General features: G+C 34.7%; 1 protein-coding gene across 1 annotated transcript; it reads right to left on the bottom strand.

Annotated features, from left to right (window-relative positions):
* Positions 1–17,048: 17,048 nt before the first annotated feature.
* On the bottom strand, positions 17,049–18,242 carry LOC142219460 (uncharacterized). Its single transcript, XM_075288435.1, has 3 exons — positions 17,924–18,242; positions 17,697–17,870; positions 17,049–17,378 (listed from the first exon to the last, which is right to left on the bottom strand). The coding sequence occupies exons 1-3, from the start codon at positions 18,137–18,139 to the stop codon at positions 17,109–17,111; spliced, it is 660 nt and encodes a 219-aa protein (XP_075144550.1). The 5' UTR covers positions 18,140–18,242; the 3' UTR covers positions 17,049–17,108.
* Between the last annotated feature and the right edge of the window lie 513 nt (positions 18,243–18,755).

The following is an 18,755-nucleotide window of genomic DNA, read 5'->3' as shown; positions in this document are numbered from 1 at the left end:
CTAAACAGATTTTTTCCAAAACCAATAGCGATTGTCTGTGTCCCAAGAAACGGCCCTGTGCCAAAATTGAGGACGAGCGGACTTAAATTGCGAGCTGTACTTTGTGCACAAAATTACGTATACAGAGAGACGGACAGACAGACAGACAGACGAACATCGCTAAATCGACTCATAATTTAGTTCTAAGCCGATCGGTATACTAAAAGAAGGGTCTATGACCACTATTTCTTTTCGTTACATACAAATGCACAAACTTATTATACCCTGTACCACAGTAGTGGTGAAGGGTATAAAAATAGAAAATGCCGATTTTTCGATTTTTGCCTCGAAAATGATGTTATATTACCTCTGTTCGCATTCCCTATAATTTTTGATAATTATCATACATTTTTACTGGAAATCGTTCATTTACACCGATAAAGCCAGCACGAGAGAGCTAGAGAGCAAATGGGCTTTGTTTTGCGTGTGGACTAACGGACAGATGGCCACAAGAACAGAGAGGACCAACTTGACCCAGGAGTTCTTTTTCAAGACCTTCACTAAATCCTGAATAATTCAAAAAAAAAAGTTCTTGTGACCTGAATTTGATTAACTTCCACATTTCACCATTTCATTTAATTCGAAACTTGTTTACCAGGGTCGTTATACTTTTCCCATAAGATGATAAGACAAATTTGCATATTCAATGGCTTCTATGGGACCGTCCACTGTTACAAACCACACGTGCTCATATGTGACCCCGTGTCCTAGAGTAAACAACCCTAAAGGTATGGCAATGAAATTTTCACAAAAATTGTTTGTTGTAATGCTATTATCAGTAGTGGGATTGGGTCCCCAAAAAACCATCCAATCAACCAGTCAAGTTACTAGCAATACTACAGCCCTCCTTCCTCTCCCCTGCAGACTTTGATCTTAGAAAGAATTAGAAAATTTGTCTTATCACGATGATGATGCAGACATGAATGACAACAAGAGGAACATCATCACCCCTTTGGCAAATTTTAAAATGAATTTGATGAAAAGCCAATGGAAACTGTCAAATGGAAAACGTATTTCGCAAAAAAAACTCTCTCTTGGAGATTTAATTCCAGAGATTGCAAAATAAAGAAGCAAATGGAAAAAAGGCCACTAAATAAAAGACCAAAGCCGAGTTGTTTGCTTTTATCAGGGAGCTTAACGCTTTATTGGTTTTTCTGTTTTTTCATGGTTCCGTGGAAATCGTGTATTGACAACATCCTATGGGCTGGAGTAAACACGGAAGTGAAACTTCAAACCAGGAAACGGATGTGGCCATGCATACACCAAGCTATGATGACTGGTATTTGTAGTGGCTAATTTGCAAATAATATTCTAACCATATCACTACAAACAACAACAACAACAAGGCAATAGAAATGACATTGGCATAGAAATCGACAACAGCAACAACCAACAATTGAGGATTTTCATTTTAAAGCAGTAACGACTGATTGCAAAAAACAAGAAGAGGGTTATGTCACATTCACATATGCAAATATTTAGTTTAATTTGGAAAAGGGGATATAGTAACGTAAGGCAGCGGCATTCTATCTTCTTTTGTTTGCCAAATTGCCAACTTTTTTTTTGTAAAATTAGATTTTTTGCCGAAAGTCTTTTGCTATACTCCGTCGATTTTCTTTTGAAGTAGTCCCCCCTTTGTTGTATTTTCTTTACGGTTATTTGATTTTTTACTTTCATTTAAACAAATTAAGGTCACATTTCTATTGGATTTTTTGAGTTTCAAAAAAAAAATAGTAATGATGAAAGGATTTTCAGAATTTCTTGTAAGACAGTGGTAACTACTCAAAGAATTTTCATATCAGTGAAATTTTTCAGTCAGATTAAAGAAGATGAAACATTGAACCGATAAGGACCAACTTTTGCATGATTAGTTGAAAGCATATACTGGCATCACCTACTACATTCCAACAAGATCAGATAAATTATGCACCTCCAGGAAGCTTCGGAAATCAACTATAGGTCCCATATAAACTGGCGGAGCCGGAATTATTAAACATCTTGTAACCGTTGTAATACGTTTGACATCATCCTACAATTTTTAATCACATTCAATATATCCAATTTAGGAAGGTATTTTCAAGGATTAGATGATTACAATTTTTTCATTGCTGAGAGAATTTTGATAGTCAGTGTTCAAATATATTAAAAAAATACACTTTAACAAGATTTCATCTCTGATTTTGAGTATAATGTGTTGGGCCTTTTATGATTCCTTTAATTACTGCAACCCTTACAGTTAGTAGAAAAAGAATACCTTACCGTTATCCACTTCAGGCTATTTCATCAAAGCAATAATAAAATTTTTTAGGACAAAGTGTTAACCAGACAAACTTTTTCTAGTACTGATTGAATGCGATAAAGTAACAAGTAGATTTTATTTGAAATGTTAATTAAAATATTTACCAGCCAAAGGCCATAGTCGTCTAATCATCCCATCCCCCTTCATGGATCTTTACGCTTGACCACTGTGAAGGGGTTGTTGACCAAGTGTTACAATTTTAAAAAATTTTAATTGTGACACTTATCCCCCGAAAGTTAACAAACCATGAAATGTCCAAAACTTGATGTGTGGTGTTATGGAAATAAGCCAACGTTAGGCTAGTTTCGAAAAAATGACCATTTGTCATTTGCCCAACGGCTATACCCTTCAAATAGGCAGCTAACACTTGTCCACTTTATTTTGGAATTTATCATTAATTTTTTGTATTCTTTGCACAGCAAATATTGTAAAATCATTGAGAGATAATTATGGAAAAAAACAATTTTATAAAACGTCATGCTTCAATATCATTGAATAAGTTGACATCTGGTGTAAAAATGTTTTAAATTTCATGTCCTGCTGTTCCATTTTAAAGTATTTCTATGTTTCAATAATTTAAACTATTTTTATTAATTTGTGGGTGCTGGTCAAAAAAATAATGATGAGTTAAAAACAAGTATATACGAACGTAAGTTCGGCCAGGCCGAATCTTATGTACCCTCCACCATGGATTGCGTAGAAACTTCTACGAAAGACTGTCATCCACAATCGACTTAATTGGGTTGTAGTATCTTAAAACTTCTTATCATCGTTTTCTAAATTGTTAGTTAGTCCATACGTGACAAAAAAGGTACGTATAGGTACGTCTACAAATAATTACGAATCGATATGGACTTTTGCACGATACGTAGATAGCCAGATTTGAAATATGGGGGTCGCTTATATGTGGGCTATATACAATTATGAACTTGATATGAACCAATTTTTGTGTGATTGGGGATCGATTTACCTGAGGGCTATATATAACTATAGGCCGATAGGGACCTAGTTAGGCATGGTTCTTAACCGCCATATACTAGCACAATGTACCAAATTTCAACTGACTCGGATGAAATTTGCTCTTCCAAGGGGCTCCGGAGGTCAAATCTGGGGATCGGTTTATATGGGGGCTATATATAATTATAGACCGAATTCGACCAATTTTTCCATTGGTGTTTGAGGCCACATATTAACACCACGTACCAAATTTCAACTGAATCAGATGAATTTTGGTCTTCTAAGAGCCTCCGGAGGTCAAATCTGGTGATCGGTTTATATGGGGGCTATATATATTTATGGACCGATGTGGACCAATTTGTGCATGGTTGTTAGAGACCATATACCAACACCATATAGCAAATTTCAGCCGATTCGGATGAAATTTGATTCTCTTAGACGCTCCGCAAGCCAAATCGGAGGATCGATTTATATGGGGGCTATATATGAAATGGACCACTTTTGGCATGGTTGTTAGAGATCATATGCTGACACCATGTACCAAATTTCAACCGGATCGGATGAAATTTGCTTCTCTTAGAGGCTCCGCAAGCCAAATCTGGGGATCGCTTTATATGGGGGCTATATATAATTATGGACCGATGGGGACCAACTTTGCATGGTTGTCAGACACCATATACCAACACCATGTACCAAATTTCAGCCGGATCGGATGAAATTTGCTTCTCTTAGAGCCTCCGCAAGCCAAATCGGGGGATCGATTTATATGGGGGCTATATATGATTATGGACTGATATGGACCACTGTTCGCATGGTTGTTAGAGATCATAGGCTGACACCATGTACCAAATTTCAGCCGGATCGGAAGAAATTTGCTTCTCTTAGAGGATCGGCAAGCCAAATTTGGGGGTCCGTTTATATGGGGGCTATACGTAAAAGTGAACCGATATGGCCCATTTGCAATACCATCTGATCTACATCAATAACAACTACTTGTGCCAAGTTTCAAGTCGATAGCTTGTTTCGTTCGGAAGTTAGCGTGATTTCAACAGACGGACATGCTCAGATCGACTCAGAATGTCACCACAACCCAGAATATATAAACTTTATGGGGTCTTAGAGCAATATATCGATGTGTTACAAACGGAATGAGCCTCCACCATCCTATGGTGATTGCAAATTCAGTGCAGTGATGCAAATTCAGTGCACCGGCTGGAGGACTTCCATCCTATGACAAGCCCATGTTAAATTCATCGCTTCTGTGTCAATTTTGCACGACTTCCGGATCCAAAAATAACAATTTTCATTACTTTTTTGGCAACGCTTTTTTTACTGGGACGTTATTTCTGGCTGACTTAGATGATTCATACGCTTGTGATACCACAGTGCTGCCGATTCTATAGTTAGCTCAATGACTCCCGTGCGAGTTACCGTGGTGCAATGGTTAGCATGCCCGCCTTGCATACACAAGGTCGTGGGTTCGATTCCGAACACCAAAAAGATTTTCAGCGGTGGATTATCCCGCCTGAGTAATGCTGGTGACATTTCTGAGGGTCTCAAAACTACTGCAATGTGGTTTCACTGCAATGTGGAACGCCGTTCGGACTCGGCTATAAAAAGGAGGTCCCTTGTCATTGAGCTTAACATGGAATCGGGCAGCACTCAGTGATAAGAGAGAAGTTCACCAATGTGGTATCACAGTGGACTGAATAGTCTAAGTGAGCCTGATACATCGGGCTGCCACCTAACCTAACCTAGCTCAATGACATATTTATCTTTTACCACATAGAAGGTTTGAGACAATAAAAACCCCACATTGAAAAAAAGTATGCCCGGATCCAACGATTTTGACTTTATCCTAATGATTTTGGAATTGATTCCGAGCGAAAGAAGCGGGGAATGCAAGTAAGGATAATTTTAAGACGCAATTCTCTTTTAAAATTGGGGTTTGTTTACTTGATTCTAGGAATAAAATTTAAATTTTTCGTTTTTTTGAAGTCCTTTACAAACGTGTTAACGACAACATAAATTTTCAAATTCAGACTCGACTTCCAGTAGAAATTATGCTATGTTTCAAGTAAAAAATGTCTTTAAAATAAAGTGTTTGAAAAATATCTCCTATTTTGGAATACTTTGTTATCAAAATGCAAAAAGGCAACAAATTAAAAGACAATTTCATTAATTTTAAAGAATTTTTCTGAATTATTAAAGTCAAGTTGACCTTAGTCCAAAAAAAAAAATTCATGTTCTGATACTCATTTTTAAGTTGAATCACTTAATTAAAAAAACAAAAGGATTTCATTGAACATTTTATTGACTTTTAGAAAAGGAAAAAATCTTTATATAAGAGAAATGCGTTTTCTCTGCAAAGCAAAATTCACATTCGTATGTTAAGGACATGAAATCTTTGGCCTCACCACAATATTTTTTCCAGTGTATGTAAGAACGGCGTATAGTACATCCGACCGAAGCACGTAAGGTGGCTGATACGTAATCCGACAAATATATATATATTTTTTTTAAGAAAAAAATTTTAAATTTTACAATCAATTTAGATTTGTTCAAATAGGCTACCTTTGACACGAATTATGATCGACAACGCCGTCATACGCTGCACGAAATTGGATCTGCGGTATTTTAGACCATTCCCGACGAAGCATCGTCTTGAAATTGTAGACACTTTGGTATTTTGTAGGGCCTAACTTACTCTCCAAAATTTCGCTGGGGCCTAAGTCCAACGGATTAAGATTAAGAGATTTTGTTGGCCATTTTGTGCCAGAAATGAAACGAGAAACTCCCTTTTAAAGCCATTCATGGTTGATACGCATTGAGTTCGATGGTTCTGTTGGGATGTCCATGATCATCGGCCAAAATGTTTGTTTGGTCGTTACGGTGGCGTATGAACACTGGTGGCCAATCGGAGGTGTACGTTTTCATCTGATTTCTTTCGAAAGTAACCCCGATCATTTTGTTTTCACATAAACAGCTCAATTTGGTATGTCTTATGATTGGAGAAAATCAAATTCGGTAACTGGTCAATGGTTGTCTAAGCGAAGCAACTCATTGGCTCTTTCCAGCCTAATTTGTTTTTGTGCATCGGTGAACTCTTGCACTTTTTGGAACTCCCACGGCCAGAGAATGAAGCCGACCCATTTTTGTCGGCGGCGGCGGACACTAAATTTTTACCTCCGGCGGCGGCGGCTTGGCGGCTGAGCCAATATAAATTTGTTCACTCGGCGGCGAACGATTATCCATTATAAAATCAATTTAAAGTTAATTGAATGGTAATGAGATTAGTTGTACAACCTATCTTACAAACAAATTTACTTTTCGTTAAAATTTTCTGAGCTAAATTTTTGTAAAATTATTATAGCAGCTTAAATGATTGGTTGTGTTCAAAATTTTGGAAAAAATACGACAATTATATATAAATTTTTCTGATTTAAATCGATATTTTTGATTAATTGGCGGCTAAATTTGAGTCGAGATGAGTCGACATATTCGGCGGCGGCGTCGACTGGCGAAAAATGATCGGCGGCGACTGAAATCGGCGGCGCGACTCGGCGGCTTCATTCTCTGCCCACGGCTTTAGTTTGAAGTAATTTTTCAATATGTATTGATTTTTTTCTCGTGATATGTTCAGCTCACGAACAAATTTTGTACTGTGAAACTCCGTCAAGGACCAATTTTTTCGTTGGTATGGTGGATTCAAAAAAAAAAAAAAAATCGTTCGCATTGGATCCCACACAATTTATCAATCGCTCAAAAAAGGCTCGTGTCGATTGATTGAAAACAAGTATATACGTCCGTAAGTTCGGCCAGGCCGAAGCTTATGTACCCTCAACCATGGATTGCGTAGAAACTTCTACTGAAGACTGTCATCCACAATCGAATTACTTGGGTTGCTGTAACTTTTGCCGATGACAAGGTATCTTAAAACTTCCTAATACCGTAATATATACCACGTAGTCCATACGTGGTATATATTAAACTTAAAATGGCCGATTAAATACGTATATAATTAAGTTTGACAAAATTTTTCTATAGAAATAAAATTTTGACAAAATAAAATTTTTACAACATTTTCTATAGAAGTAAAATTTGGACAAAATTTTCTATAGAAATACGATTTTAACAAAATTTTCTATAGAAATAACATTTTTACAAAATTTTCTATAGAAATAAAATTTTTACTAAATTTTCAAAAGATTTAAAATTTTGACAACATTCTTATAGAATTAAAATTTTGACAACATTTTCTACAGAAATAAAATTTTGCCAAAATTTTCTATAGAAATAAAATTTGACAAAATTTTCTATAGGAATAAAATTTCGACAAATTTTGCTAGATTATTTTTGCTCGAGTGGCAAGCATGATTATGAACCGATATGGACCAATTTTTGTGTGATTGGGGATCGGTATGGTTATTAGCATATGGTTATTTGGCATGGTTATTAGCGGTCATATATTAACACCACGTTGCAAATTTCAACCGGATCGGATGAATTTTGCTCTTCCAAGTGGCTCCGGAGTTCAAATTTGGGGATCGGTTTATATAGGGGCTATATATAATTATGGACTGATATGGACCAATTTTTGAATGATTCTTAGAGACTATATACTAATATCATGTACCAAATTTCAGCCGGATCGGATGAAATTTGCTTCTCTTAGAGGATCCGCAAACCAAATTTGGGAATCGGTTTATATGGGGGCTATATATAATTATGGACCGATATGGATTTTGCTCCTATAAGAGGCTCCGGAGTTCAAATCTGGGTACCGGTATATATGGGGGCTATATATAATTATGGACCGATATGGACCAATTTTTGCATGGTTGTTAGAGACCATATATTAACACCATGTACCAAATTTCAGACGGATCGGATGAAATTTGCTTCTCTTAGAGCAATCGCAAGCCAAATTTGGGGGTCCGTTTATATGGGGGCTATACGTAAAAGTGGACCGATATAGACCAATTTTTGCATGATTGTTAGAGACCATATACTAAAATCACGTACCAAATTTCAACCGGAGCGGATGAAATTTGCTTCTCTTAGAGCAATCGCAAGCCAAATTTGGGGGTCCGTTTATATGGGGGCTATACGTAAAAGTGGACCGATATAGACCAATTTTTGCATGATTGTTAGAGACCATATACTAACATCACGTACCAAATTTCAACCGGAGCGGATGAAATTTGCTTCTCTTAGAGCAATCACAAACCAAATTTGGGGGTCCGTTTATATGGGGGCTATACGTAAAAGTGGACGGATATGGCCCATTTGCAATACCATCCGACCTACATCAATAACAACTACTTGTGCCAAGTTTCAAGTCGATAGCTTGTTTCGTTCGGAAGTTAGCGTAATTTCAACAGACGGACGGACGGACGGACATGCTCAGATCGACTCAGAATTTCACCACGACCCAGAATATATATACTTTATGGGGTCTTAGAGCAATATTTCGATGTGTTACAAACGGAATGACAAAGTTAATATACCTCCATCCTATGGTGGAGGGTATAAAAATGCTCTAAAAATGCGATACACTAATAAAAAAAATTGCGTTCCAAAATCGTGAACGGACGCTAACAAAATGAAATGGAAACGTTCACAAAAATCAAAATGGAATGTTCACGGTTTTGTTCACGGACGTTCACGATTTTATGAACGACTTTCGATTTTCTTTGGCTATGAAAAGTCGTAAAACTCGTTTAGAAACGTGCATGCCGTAGATTTACGCGTATCTCAAAAGTAAACAGCAGTCAAAAGTTCGGTCCCTGACGAATCGATTGATACGTCCAGAATGCATGGTGAGCATATACCGAAGTTAGAGTGGCAAAAGTACTTCGACAATTGGTTCAAACGCGTGCAAATGTGTGTAGATCTTAATGGAGAATATTTTGAAAAGCAATAAAGGGATTTGCTCATATTTATAAGAATTATGAAGAAATATGTCCTACTGCTCGATTTGCCTGAAATAGGGCTTTTAGATCCTTAACATGAAAATTGGGAAGGAGATGTTAGACTAAATTTCAAAACCTTTTACCCGTGTACCCATTATTGAAAGTTTGCCTTGGCTCCATGTTCATGATTCGGGGTAAATACTCTTCTTGCCATTACAATTTTGCCCACTTTTTAGAAAAAAACAAGTATATAAAGCAGTAAGTTCGGCCGGGCCGAATCTTAAATAACCACCACCATGAATCAAATATTATAGTTTCCTGTGAAAATTTCAGGGGGAATTGGTGACAAGCAGATCAGTTCAACCAGTACACTTCCCGAAGATAAATTAAAAGATTTTACCTATGAAGACTAGATCAGATTCTGGATTTATAAGAACCATATTTGTTTCGAGTTTTGGAGGAATCATAAACATCGTGTGCAGGTGTGCAAGAAAATTAAATGAAAATAAAATAACGCCTTGATTTAAAATCTATCATCCGTAGATTTTTACCCCCATTATTTAAATGATTACCAGAAGTAAAATCTGGAAACTATAATTCAGTTTCAAGCAATTTTCATTATCAGTGCACATGGACCGATATTCCCCATTTTCGGCACACCTCTTTATGTTCCTAAAATACTTCTAGATTTAAAATTTCATGCAAATTTGATAAAAAACTATGGTTTCTAAAAGCCCAAGAAGTAAAATCGGGAGATCGGTCTATTTGGGCAATAAACCAAAACATGGACCAATACACGCCATTTTCAGCTGTCATATTTAATAATATGAGATCGGTCTATCTGAAGGCTATATAACCAAACATGGACCTATACTCACCATTTTCGGCATACCTTTTTATGGTCCTAAAATACCTCTAGATTTCCAATTTGAGGCAAGTTGGACAAAAACTACGGTTTCTATAAGCCCAAAAATAAAATCTGGAGATCGGTCTATTGGGGGCTATATAAAAACAAGGTCCGATACTCATCATTTTCATCACACCTCTTTAGGGTTTTAAAATAAGTAAAAACTGGAGAGCGGTCTATATGGGGGCTATACCAAAACATGGACCGATTCTCACCATTTTTAGCACACCTCTTTATGGTTCTAAATACCTCTAGATTTCAAATGTCAACCAAATTGGATAATAAATACGGATTCTAGAAGCCCAAGAAGTAAAATCGGGAAATCGGTCTATATGGGGGCTATACCTAAACAACAACCGATAGTCACCATTTTTGGCACACTTCTTTATGGTGCTAAAATACCTCTAGATTTCCAATTTCAGGCGAATTGGATAGAAACTATCGATTCTAGAAGCCCTAGAAATATAATCGGGAGAATTTCTCCCTGATCAAGAATATATATATACTTTATATAGTCGGAAATCGATATTTCGATGTGTTACAAACGGAATGACAAACTTATTATACCCCTGTACACCATTCTATGGTGGTGGGTATAAAAAAAAACAATTAAATCTTAAAATATAAAACTTTTTATAATTTATGGTATTTATTTGCTTATTTCTTGACCTTGACATTAAACCTACACCCGATTTGGAAAACTTTATGGAAAACATATCTATAGTACAAAGTTATTGGTTTCACAGGAAATTCTATGAATAGTATAGGCCATTAAGGAAAGTAATAACCATAAATTGGAGAATATTTTTGGATGTCCCACTGAATACATTCATTGGGGGGTAATAATGCATACGAAACGATATTGTGGCGTCACAGGACCATAGATGATTTTCCCATTTCCTTCAATGGGGGTGGAGAAAGGAAATCACATTTTTCCACAAGACTAAGAAAATAGAGTTCCACAAAGTCTATCAAGTGCCATCTATCACCTATGACAATATAGAGACACATACTTAAACATTGGCATTCTCTTTATCCCCCAAAAAGGCAATTTAAGGTCATATCCCTTTGGACCACTATCACTATACAAGACGAAGCTACATTAACCTAATGTCCCTTATATCCGTTTTATTTTGAATCTGTTCAATTCTGAAGATGAGAAGGAAAGAGGATAGCTGCCAGCCTTGTGCTTGGTGTCATAATTTTTCCATAAAAATATTTTCACTTTTCCTCTTCACCAATATGGAATATGAATGCAACGAGGCTTCGTCCTTCGTTGTTTTTGGTATGGCAATGGATTTTGGCAATTATAAAAGGAAATGAAAATCCATAAAAATCCTTTCCTATGGTGATTAGTTAACATATTCTCCTTTCAGTCTTTAGATTTTCCCACATCTTCCTGAATGATATAGATGGACACTTATGTTATATGCCATCAAGGGTTGCATTTGGAAAAGATTTGCAAAAAGGGAAGCAATTATTTATCTGGGAAATATTATTTATGAGAGACATTTCCCTGTGTTTTGCAAAATGTAGGCCACATCACTGGATGTTGTGATTATGTCCAATTCTTAGGTAATAAAAATATTTCTATAAAAACTATGTTTTACATTGTGCCAATATGAAGGCTTCATTATCGTAAATTTTATTTGTGTTTGGGGTTTTTTCTCAGCATAAGAATATTTCTCATATTGAGAGCTTAGATTAGTTGTAAGTGGTTTAGCATAGAGGACTTTTATTAGTCATAAGCCATTTAAATGATTTGTTGATATTGAGTGGACACGCGGATATCGAATGTGGCTTTATTGCGTGTTTGTCAAATCATTGAGGTTAGGTGAGAATTTATATTGCCAAGTATATACAGCAGTAAGTTTGGCCGGGCCGAATCTTAAATACCCACCACCATAAATCAAATATAAGAGTTTCCTTTGAAAACTCTTCATTGTAGCGGGTTAATAATATACAGAATTTCAGGGGGGAATGATGACAGATATTCTCCCAAGCAGTCCAATTCAACAAGTACGTTTCTCAAAGATAAATTTAAAGATTCTACCTATGAAGATTAACAGGTTGTCTGATAAGTCCCCGGTCTAACAAAGAAAAACACATTTTTTTGTCAAAATTCATTTTTATTTTTCAACATATTTCCCTTCAAGAGCGATACAACGATTATAACGACCTTCCAATTTGTTGATACCATTTTGGTAGTACTCCTTCGGTTTTGCCTCAAAATAGGCCAGAGTTTCGGCGATCACCTCTTCATTGCAGCCAAATTTTTTCCCTGCGAGCATCCTTTTGAGGTCTGAGAACAAGAAAAAGTCGCTGGGGGCCAGGTCTGGAGAATACGGTGGCTGGGGAAGCAATTCGAAGCCCAATTCATGAATTTTTGCCATCGTTCTCAATGACTTGTGGCACGGTGCGTTGTCTTGGTGGATCAACACTTTTTTCTTCTTCATATGGGGCCGTTTTGACGCGATTTTGACCTTCAAACGCTCCAATAACGCCACATAATAGTCACTGTTGATGGTTTTTCCCTTCTCAAGATAATCGATAAAAATTATTCCATGCGCATCCCAAAAAACAGAGGCCATTACTTTGCCAGCGGACTTTTGAGTCTTTCCACGCTTCGGAGACGGTTCACCGGCTCTCAGGATCCGATCCGGCTGAAATTTGGTGCATGATGTTGGTATATGGCATCTAATAACAATGCAAAATTTGGTCTACATCGGTCCATAATTATATATAGCCCCCATATAAACCGATCCCCAGATTTGGCTTGCGGAACCTCAAAGAGAGACAAATTTCATCCGATCCGGCTGAAATTTGGTGCATGATGTTGGTATATGGTCTCTAACAACCATGCAAAAATTGGTCCACATCGGTTCATAATTATATATAGCCCCCATATAAACCGATCCCGAGATTTGACCTCCGGAGCCTCTTGGAGGAGCAAAATTCATCCGATCCGGTTCAAATTTGGAAGGTGGTGTTAATATATGGTCTCTAACATCCATGCAAAAATTGGTCCACATAGGTTCATAATTATATATAGCCCCCATATAAACCGATCCCCAGATTTGACCTCCGGAACCCCTTGGAAGGGCAAAATTCATCTGATTCAGTTGTCATTTGGTACGTGGTGTTAACATATGGCCTCAAAAACCCATGCAAAAATTGGTAGAAATCGGTCCATAATTAAAGGGTGGTTAAATTGTAAGCGCCGATGTTGAATGTGAACCACACCTTAACGCCAAGTTTTTTTCCGAATTTTATTTAACATTTCTCTATTTCAGACTTACTCAATTTGAACCATGGAGAGATACACAATCCAACAACGTGTTAAATGGTTCCAAGAAATGCCAACAATGGATAATCAATTTTCGAAGAAAATCATCTTCAGTGATGAGGCACATTTTCACCTCAGTGGATTCAATAAACAGAATTTCCGCATTTGGGCGAATGAGAATCTAAGAGTGATTGTCGAAAAACCAATGCACCCACAAAGAGTGACTGTTTGGTGCGGTTTATGGGATGGCGGCATCATCGGGCCGTATTTTTTCCAAAATGAGGCCGGTCAGGCAGTTACTGTGAATGGTGTTCGCTATCGTGAGATGATAACGAACTTTTTATGGCCCGAATTGGAAGATATGCATGTGGACGATATGCGGTTTGAGCAGGACGGTGCCACTTGGCACACACCTAACGAAACAAAGGCTCTTTTGCGCAACAAATTCAATGGCCGTGTTATCTCACGTAATGGCGATGTCAATTGGCCGCCAAGATCATGTGATTTGACACCGTTGGACTTTTTTCTTTGGGGTTATTTGAAAGAAAAGGTGTACGTCGATAAGTCAGCAACAATTTAAGAGCTAAAGGATGAGATAATTCGGCACATTAACGGTATAGAACTTTCATTATGCCTCAGCGTCATCGAAAATTTGGACCATCGGATGAAGGTGTGCCACCGAGGTTGCGGCGCCCATTTGGCCGATATTTTGCTCCATACATAATTGAATAATAACAATATATCATAATAAAATAAAATTACAATAATTTCTTAAATAGTTTGTGTTTTATTCAAAATCAACATCGGCCCTTGAAATTTTAACTACCCTTCATATATAGCCCCCCTTTAAAACGATCCCCAGATTTGACCTCCGATGCCTTTTGGAGAATCAAAATTCATCCGATATGGTTGAAATTTGGTACGTGGTGGTAGTTTATGACATTTAACAACCATACCAAAATTTGTCCATATCAGTCCATAATCATATATTGCCCCCATATAAACCGATCCCGAGAATTGGTTTTGGAGCCACTTGGAGGAGCAAATTTCATTCGAGTCAGTTGATATTTGGTACATTGTGCTAGTATATGGCCGTTAACAACGTAAGTTCGGCCAGACCGAAGCTTATGTACCCTCCACCATGGATTGCGTAGAAACTTCTACTGAAGACTGTCATCCACAATCGAATTATTTGGGTTGCGGTAACTTTTGCCGATGACAAGGTATCTTAAAACTTCCTAATACCGTAATATATACCACGTAGTCCATACGTGGTATATATTAAACTTAAAATGACCGATTAAATACGTATATAATTAAGTTTGACAAACTTTTCTATAGAAATAAAATTTTGACAAAATTTTCTATAGAAATAAAATTTTGACAAAATTTTCTGTAGAAATAAAATTTTGACAAAATTTTCTATAGAAATAAAATTTTGACAAAAGTTTTCTATAGAAATAAAATTTTGACAAAATTTTCTATAGAAATAAAATTTTGACAAAATTTTCTATAGAAATAAAATTTTAACAAACTTTTCTATAGAAATAAAATTTTGACAAAATTTTCTATAGAAATAAAATTTTGACAAAATTTTCTATAGAAATAAAATTTTGACAAAATTTTCTATAGAAATAAAATTTTGACAAAATTTTCTATAGAAATAAAATTTTGACAAAATTTTCTATGAAATAAAATTTTGACAAAGTTTTCTATAGAAATAAAATTTTGACAAAATTTTCTATAGAAATAAAATTTTGACAAAATTTTCTATAGAAATAAAATTTTGACAAAACTTTCTATAGAAATAAAATTTTGACAAAATTTTCTATAGAAATAAAATTTTGACAAAATTTTCTATAGAAATAAAATTTTTACAAAATTTTCAAAAGATTTAAAATTTTGACAACATTCTCTATAGAACTAAATTTTGACAACATGTTCTATAGAAATAAAATTTTGCCAAAATTTTCTATAGGACTAAAATTTGACAAAATTTTCTATAGGAATAAAATTTCGACAAAATTTTCTATAGAAATAAAATTGTGACAAAATTTTCTATAGAAATAAAATTTTGACAAAATTTTCTATAGAAATAAAATTTTGACAAAAGTTTTCTATAGAAATAAAATTTTGACAAAATTTTCTATAGAAATAAAATTTTGACAAAATTTTCTATAGAAATAAAATTTTGACAAACTTTTCTATAGAAATAAAATTTTGACAAAATTTTCTATAGAAATAAAATTTTGACAAAATTTTCTATAGAAATAAAATTTTGACAAAATTTTCTATAGAAATAAAATTTTGACAAAATGTTCTATAGAAATAAAATTTTGACAAAATTTTCTAAGAAATAAAATTTTGACAAAGTTTTCTATAGAAATAAAATTTTGACAAAATTTTCTATAGAAATAAAATTTTGACAAAATTTTCTATAGAAATAAAATTTTGACAAAACTTTCTATAGAAATAAAATTTTGACAAAATTTTCTATAGAAATAAAATTTTTACAAAATTTTCAAAAGATTTAACATTTTTACAAAATTTTCAAAAGATTTAAAATTTTGACAACATTCTCTATAGAACTAAATTTTGACAACATGTTCTATAGAAATAAAATTTTGCCAAAATTTTCTATAGGACTAAAATTTGACAAAATTTTCTATAGGAATAAAATTTCGACAAAATTTTCTATAGAAATAAAATTGTGACAAAATTTTCTATAGAAATAAAATTTTGCTAGATTATTTTTGGCTCGAGTGGCAAGTATGATTATGAACCAATATGGACCAATTTTTGTGTGATTGGGGATCGGCTATATATAACTATAGACCGATATGGACCAATTTTGGCATGGTTATTAGCGGCCATATATTAACACCACGTTGCAAATTTCAACCGGATCGGATGAATTGTGCTCGTCCAAGTGGCTGCGGAGTTCAAATCTGGGGACCGGTTTATATAGGGGCTATATATAATTATGGACTGATATGGACCAATTTTTGCATGGTTGAATGGCTCTTAGAGACTATATACTAATACCATGTACCAAATTTCAGCCGAATCGGATGAAATTTGCTTCTCTTAGAGGATCCGCAAACCAAATCTGGGAATCGGTTTATATGGGGGCTATATATAATTATGGACCGATGTAGACAATTTTTGCATGGTTGTTAGAGACCATATACTAACACCATGTACCAAATTTCAGCCGGATCGGATGAAATTTGCTTCTCTTAGAGCAATCGCAAGCCAAATTTGGGGGTCCGTTTATATGGGGGCCATACGTAAAAGTGGACCGATATGGCCCATTTGGAATACCATCCGACCTACATCAATAACAACTACTTGTGCCAAGTTTCAATTCGATAGCTTGTTTCGTTCGGAAGTTATCGTGATTTCAACAGACGGACGGACATGCTCAGATCGACTCAGAATTTCACCACGACTCAGAATATATATACTTTATGGGGTCTTAGAGCAATATTTCGATGTGTTACAAACGGAATGACAAAGTTAATATACCCCCATCCTATGGTGGAGGGTATTTTTATATAATTTTCCTCTAAAAGTTCGTTTCCTTAAATTTTCATTTGGGGAGGAAAGTATTTTGTGGTGGTGATTATAACAAAACAAAAATAATTCACACTTTTAAATAACAATAATTTATATTATAATGAATTTATATCAAATACAAACAATCTAATTTATCGAAAATAGTCCAAATCGTTTTATTATAGAATCTTTAAATAATCGTAATTCAATTACAGAATTTGTACGGACAGCCATTTGGAAGACACTTCGTACGCAACACACCAACCAATAGATGACAAAGGGTAACGCAATGGAAATGGAACCACGGAGATTCATTTTCCGGGGATCCATATAAATATCCATAATCCATAAGATTGTGTCCGAGACCAAACCAACAAAATTTACCAATAACCAAGGAATCATATTGGATGGTAAGACCTATGGAGAAAGGATAAAGAGGTGCTAATTTCATTATAATCTCAATGGAGGTAGTAATAAAATCAATCCAATAGATAATGATCAATATGATTTTTATTGAATTTTGCAGGAAAACTTATTTTAAAAAATATTGCTGAATATACCATTCCCCAAATTCTTATCAAAAATCCCAATAATCCCCAAAGTGGGGATATATGTAAAAAAAACGCCATTTATTGAAATTAGCATATTTTTCATTATGGTTTTTGGTAGAGTGTTGAAGCCTTCTACAGTTATATTAACATCTTTCACCATGATTTCGTAACACAATATACTTACATTAATCAGAGCATAACACAATGAAACCCAGGATATAATCATGACCAATGCACCCAATAAACGAAACTTGCGCAGTACAGAATGCGACAGCAATTTATAGATCCGTTCCCGTTTCATCACGAGGGGTTTGTTTTTTATTCGTAAAACGGTAAAGAATTCAGTCAAACTGTAAATCTAATTTAAAAATCAGTCGTCTCACTATTATATTCATCGAAATTAATACTTACCAAACCCCAAATACTGGACGCCAATACTGTCCAATAGATAATCGGAAACCATGTAGTGGTGCACAGTGGTAGTGCATAATAAGCATTTATGGATTTCCAATGCCGCTTGAAATCGAACCATATGGAATAATAGTCACCGCAATCATCATTATAGAAATTTAAATTATGCCTAACGAAATGGCACCACTTATCACCAAAGGAGGAAAATTTATACATCTAAGCAATGAGAATGAAGTTGTCTTTGCCAAAATTCTAAAGTCCAATGCTGAATAGGATAAACTTTCCAATTTGTATGTGTTAATTGTAGGTAAACTTTTAAATCAAAGCCAACTAGTTTCTTACTGAACTGTCAAAAATGTGTTATAAATTTATAGAAATAAAATTTTAATACAATTTTCCATAGAAATAAAATTTTGACAACATTTTCTATAGAATTAAAATTTTGACAAAAAACTTCTATAGAAATAAAATTTTGACAAAATTTTGTAACGTTTTCTATGGAAATAAAATTTTGACAAAATTTTCTAACGTTTTCTATGGAAATAAAATTTTGACAAAATTTTCTTAAAAGTAAAATTTTACCAAAATTTTCTATAGAAATAAAATTTTGACAAAATCTTCTAACGTTTTCTATGGAAATAAAATTTTGCCAAAATTTTTATAGCACTAAAATTTTGACAAAAATTTCTATAGAAATAAAATTTTGACAAAATTTTCTATAGAAATAAAATTTTGACAAAATTTTCTAACCTTTTCTATGGAAATAAAATTTTGACAAAATTTTCTATAAAAATAAAATTTTACCAACATTTTCTATAGAAAAAAAATTTTG

This window comes from Haematobia irritans, chromosome 1 (genome assembly GCF_050003625.1).
Source record: "Haematobia irritans isolate KBUSLIRL chromosome 1, ASM5000362v1, whole genome shotgun sequence".
NCBI lineage: Eukaryota > Metazoa > Arthropoda > Insecta > Diptera > Muscidae > Haematobia > Haematobia irritans.
This window is presented reverse-complemented; position numbering and strand designations above follow the sequence as displayed.

What these genes read in the sequence shown, in the direction of transcription:
- LOC142219460 (XM_075288435.1), bottom strand. Translation starts at nt 18,139, where the DNA reads ATGTATAAATTTTCCTCCTTTGGTGATAAGTGGTGCCATTTCGTTAGG. An exon ending in CGTCCAGTATTTGGGGTTTG is followed by an intron (nt 17,871 to 17,923) that starts GTAAGTATTAAT and finishes TTTTTAAATTAG; the next exon opens with ATTTACAGTTTGACTGAATT. An exon ending in TGTGTTATGCTCTGATTAAT is followed by an intron (nt 17,379 to 17,696) that starts GTAAGTATATTG and finishes CTTTCTCCATAG; the next exon opens with GTCTTACCATCCAATATGAT.